General features: G+C 64.5%; 1 protein-coding gene across 1 annotated transcript in view; it reads left to right on the forward strand.

Annotated features, from left to right (window-relative positions):
- Window positions 1-1,456: 1,456 nt before the first annotated feature.
- PRDM8 (PR/SET domain 8) overlaps window positions 1,457-4,618 on the forward strand; it is a 5,792-nt gene continuing 2,630 nt past the window's right edge. The window contains exons 1-4 of the mRNA XM_057382501.1: window positions 1,457-1,585; window positions 3,061-3,281; window positions 3,499-3,730; window positions 3,927-4,611. Of these exons, the coding sequence (XP_057238484.1) occupies window positions 3,063-3,281; window positions 3,499-3,730; window positions 3,927-4,611 (1,136 nt within the window). The 5' untranslated portion in view covers window positions 1,457-1,585; window positions 3,061-3,062. The remainder of the gene's footprint in view (window positions 1,586-3,060; window positions 3,282-3,498; window positions 3,731-3,926; window positions 4,612-4,618) is intronic.

The raw sequence follows: 4,618 nt of genomic DNA on the forward strand, positions 1-4,618 counted from the left end.
GGCGGGAGCAACGCGCTGCAGAAACTCCAATTCAGTGGCGTCCATTTCAGTGCCGTTCTGCGGGTCGAAGGACGCTGTTCCCTGGAATCCACTTTTAGAGTGGCATCAGAGGCTGGATAAACGCTCAGAAATTCCACCGCAGTCCTTTCCAGTTCCAGGGAATTTCGGTGGCTTACATAATGCCGAAGCGATTTCGAGATCGTTTATGTGTCGTGGTGTCCCTTAAAATTCTCACTAATAAAATTAACGCGTAGATTTTCTTTCTCCCCACTAATGACAGTCATTCGGACAATTTATATCTTACAGGGAGAGCTGCAGCATTGGGGGGAGGGGGGGAATGGAAAAAGAAACAGTAATAGGAAAAAAACCCCACTACATTTGAAGGAGGATTTGAGATCCAAATTTTTACAGACGCCCATATTTTTAATGTTATGACAATCTCCGTTTTAGGAGACTCTGCGTTTTGTCGAATTAATAAGATAAATGTTGAAAGCATATTATACTCAGCCTTTAATCCTAATGCAAGAAAAATCGTAATTATGTGGAGGATAAGTGAATTTGAAAGCCAAACATCAGTCCACTCTCTGATTGCAAACCCCGCTCCGTTGTCCCCTGGAAAACGCTTTGTCTCTCCTTTTGTTTAGTTTAAGGGGCTTCGAATTYTATTTTTAAATGTTCTTTTTTAAAAAATCTGTTTTGTATCTGAAATTACAACGATAAGGGAGGGACCGSTAAACACTTTTCCATGCGGTAAACCCCGTATTTCGGCACAGAGCATCTGCTAGTGTCTCTGTTCCCCGAAGCTGCACGCGTGTCGGCGATTGAGGGAGCCCCGCATGTACAGGGTGAGAGCCCGCGGCCGTACCCCGTCCCGGAATGGCTGGGAATGGGCGGGGGGCTCCGGCCGGGGCTGCCCCTTGCCCCGCTCCGGCGGGGAGCGCGGGGCTGCCTGCTGCCGCCTCTCCGCACGCCGGGCCTCCGCCGAGCGCCGACAGCGCGGGAGGGCCGCTCCGCGGGGCCGGGCACGGGCATCCCCGCTCGACTCCGTCCCACCGAGGAGAGTTTTTTTCTACGTGTCCGATTAGCTCTACCTGGCAGGTGCGGGGACAGGGCGGAAAGACGCCTCCGGGATCCCGGTGCCGGGCAGAGGGGCCGTCGGGCACCCCCGCTCCCCGCCCCTTACCCCGGCCGGGTCGAAGCGGAACCGCGGCCCCAAACTCGCCCGCTGTCCCGGGAGAGGGTCGGTGGGGCGACGCACCCCGTGTTTTCCGCCCCCTTCCCCGCAGGTACCCGGTGGCAGCGGGTCCAGGTGAGGGGCAGGCGGGCGGCGAGCGGGCAGCCCCGAAGGGGTTAACGGGAGGGACGTGGGCTGTCACGCGTCATTGGGCAGATTATGTGCAGCAAACAAAAAGTGTGTGTCTGCGTGCCAGCCCCTCACTGCACCGGGTCCGTCTGCACCGAGCGCCTCCCGCTCCGCCGCCCTCACGGCCCGGCCCGGCATGGAGCGGCGCTGAGAGCCCGAGGCAGCCAGCCCGAAGCCGCCTTTGTGCCACCGTAGGGGCAAGGATTATCGCCACCGTCCCTGGTGAGTACCGGCGGAGGGGCCCCGCCGCCCCCCGCCGCCCCGGAGCGGGAACAATGCCGGGGATGGCCGTGTTGCCGGCGGCCCTGCCCGGGCTGCGGGGACCGGCAGGGGAGCCTCCGGGAGCGGCCCCGGCGCCGCCCGGCCCGGACAAAGAGCGGCCGGGGGGAGGCCAGCGCCGCGGGGCCGGGGGCGGCCCGGGGAGCCGGAGGGATGCGGTGCCGTGGGGAGCCGTACGAGGCCCGCTGCCGCCGGGGGGAAAGTTCGGCGGGGGCCGCTCGATGCCGTTGGTTTCGTTTGGCGAAATCATTCCTTCGGGGAAGGGATGTGTCGGCCAGCGGGGGAACGGGGAAGGCGCCGGGGAGGCGGCCCGAGCGCCACCCCTCCGGCCCCCGTTCCCGGGAAGGGGCCGGGACCCCCGCCGCGTCTTCGGGAGGCGAAGTTGCCCGGGTCGCGGAGAACCGGTTGTACCTCGAATTCGGTGGGGAGCGGCGACTCGGCGAGGCCGTGCCCGGTGCGAGCGGCGGCAGCCGTCAGCAGGCGCACCGGGAGGAGCACCGGTCTTCTCCCGAGCCAGCCCCAAATGACGGATTTCGATGGCAGATGGGGCGGGGGGAGGCAGCCGTGCGCTAATCGGGTTGGGAAGGGCGAGGGCACATCAGCCGGGCTCGATGCTCCCTCCCTGGCCTCGGCGCCGCCGGCTCCGCACCCTGCCCGCGCCCCGCCAGCTGCCCGCCGCCCGCATCCCTCCCCTCGTAAGGCGCGGCAGCCGGGGCTCACCCTGCTCCATAAATAAGCGTGTCGAGGTAAAAATAATTACCTCTGCTTGCTGCTTTTAATTAAAGTCTCGGAGGGAAAGTGCTGGATTATGATAATGAGCAGCCATACGTTCCCCTTGTCGCGCGGAGCGGGAGGTGAGCTGACACGCAATCGGCGACAATGACAAGCCACTGGAACCCACCCGCTCCTCCGGCACAGCCCGCAGCCCGGCTCGGCTCCGAGGGTTACCGGAGGGAGACCCGCCGCCTCTGGGTGCCCGGCACCTGCTTGGGACAGGACTCAGCCGGTGGGATTCCCGGGTGCGTGCCCGGAGCCGGCTCTGCCGCTTTCGCTAAAAAAAATAAATCAGTGCGGCAGAGTCCCCGCACCTCGCCTCTGCTCGGGGCTCGTAGCCTGCTTAAAATTTTTTTTCAGACCGGAAAATCTGCTCGCCTGCTTTTTTTTCTTGATTTTTAATTAAAAAAGAAAAAAAAAAAAGAAAGTTGTTTTTTTTTTTTTTACATTATTGGTTCACTCCCTGTTTATTCTGATATAATTCACAAGACATTCATTCAAAGTGACATAAAGAGCTGACTTTTTTTTTTTTTTTTTGATGTTCTATTTAATAATTCAATTAAATTTTATTTTGTTTTCCGGGGCATCGCTGAGCGGGACCCGCTGCGGTAACGGCCACTCTCTGCCCCTCTCTCCGTCCGCAGGGATGGAGGACGCCGGCGTCCAGCGGGGAATATGGGACGGGGATGCCAAGACGGTCCAGCAGTGCTTGACTGACATTTTTACCAGCGTTTACACCACCTGCGACATCCCGGAAAATGCCATTTTCGGCCCCTGCGTCCTGAGYCACACGTCCCTGTACGACAGCATCGCCTTTATCGCACTCAAGTCCACCGACAAGCGCACCGTCCCCTACATATTCCGGGTAAGAGCCGCTCGTCCCTGGGCCCAGCCGCTCGCCACTTCGGCCGGTGCCCGAGCGCGTCCCCGCCGCGAAGCGCAGCTCGGCCGGAGGTGCCCCCGCCGCCGGGAGGCTGTCCCCGAGGGCAGGGCCGCGCCGCCGCCGCCGCTCCTACTGTTTCCCGGCCCCGTGCTGTCGGTCGGTCTGTCTGTCGGTCTGGTGGATTAACGCGAGGTTTCAGGTGGACACGTCGGCGGCCAACGGCTCGTCCGAAGGGCTGATGTGGCTGCGGCTGGTGCAGTCGGCGCGGGAGCGGGAGGAGCAGAACCTGGAGGCCTACATCAAAAGCGGGCAGCTCTTCTATCGCTCCCTACGCCGCATCGCCAAGGACGAGGAGCTGCTGGTGTGGTACGGGAAGGAGCTCACCGAGCTGCTGCTGCTTGGCCCGGCCCGAGCCCCCGCCCGCACCAACGGTGGGTGCCCCGCGAGGCTGTCCGCGCTCCCGAGGGGGAGGAACGAGGGGGGTCCCCGCCGCCGAGGGGAATCGGGAGGCGGCTGTCGGCGTCGGGATCTCCCGATTCCCAGACCCTCGGGGGGACATCCCGTCGGCGGCCCCGGCTGACGATGCTTTCTCTCTCTCTCTCTCTATGTCGTGTCCGCCCGGAGCAGGCTCGCCGCCCTTCGCCTGCCCTGAGTGCAGTCAGCGATTCCAGTTCGAGCTGCCCTTCGCCGCACACCTCCGGTTCCGCTGTCCCAAAAGGCTGCACGGCCCCGACACTGGCCCCGCCGCCGAGGCCGCCGGCGTCAAGGAGGGCGCCGGCAAGGAGCAGGAGCCCGGCAAGTTCGGGAAGCCCAGCGGGCCGCCGCATCACCCTTTCCCCGGGCCCGAGGGAGGCCCCGCCGCCAGCACCAAGCCCTCCACGGACTTCCACAACCTGGCGCGGGAGCTGGAAAACTCCCGCGGCGGGCGCGGCGGGTCCCCGGGCCGGCCGGCGCCCCCCGAGGGCGGCCCTGAGGCTGCGGCCGGAAAGGCGAAGCGGCGCTTCCCTGAGGAGGAAGAGCGCGGGCCCGGCGCGGCGCGGGGCCGCTTCCCAGCGGAGCGGCCGGGGTTGCCGGCGGCGCCCAAGGAGGAGCCGGGCAGCGCCCCGCAGCAGCAGTACCGCGCCGCCGGCTCCTACTGCGGGCTCGAGGAGGGCGGACGCCTCTTCGCGCCGCCCAGCCCGGAGACCGGCGAGGCCAAGCGCAGCGCCTTCGTGGAGGTGAAGAAGACRGCCCGCGGCCCCGAGCCCGACGGCGGCCCCGAGGAGGGCCCGGAGCGCGGCTCCCCGGGCGCGGGCGGCGCGGAGCCTGGGCTGTGCCCC

Source organism: Malurus melanocephalus, unplaced genomic scaffold, assembly GCF_030028575.1.
Source record: "Malurus melanocephalus ecotype Western Australia unplaced genomic scaffold, MMel_1.1 scaffold_571, whole genome shotgun sequence".
Taxonomy (NCBI): domain Eukaryota; kingdom Metazoa; phylum Chordata; class Aves; order Passeriformes; family Maluridae; genus Malurus; species Malurus melanocephalus.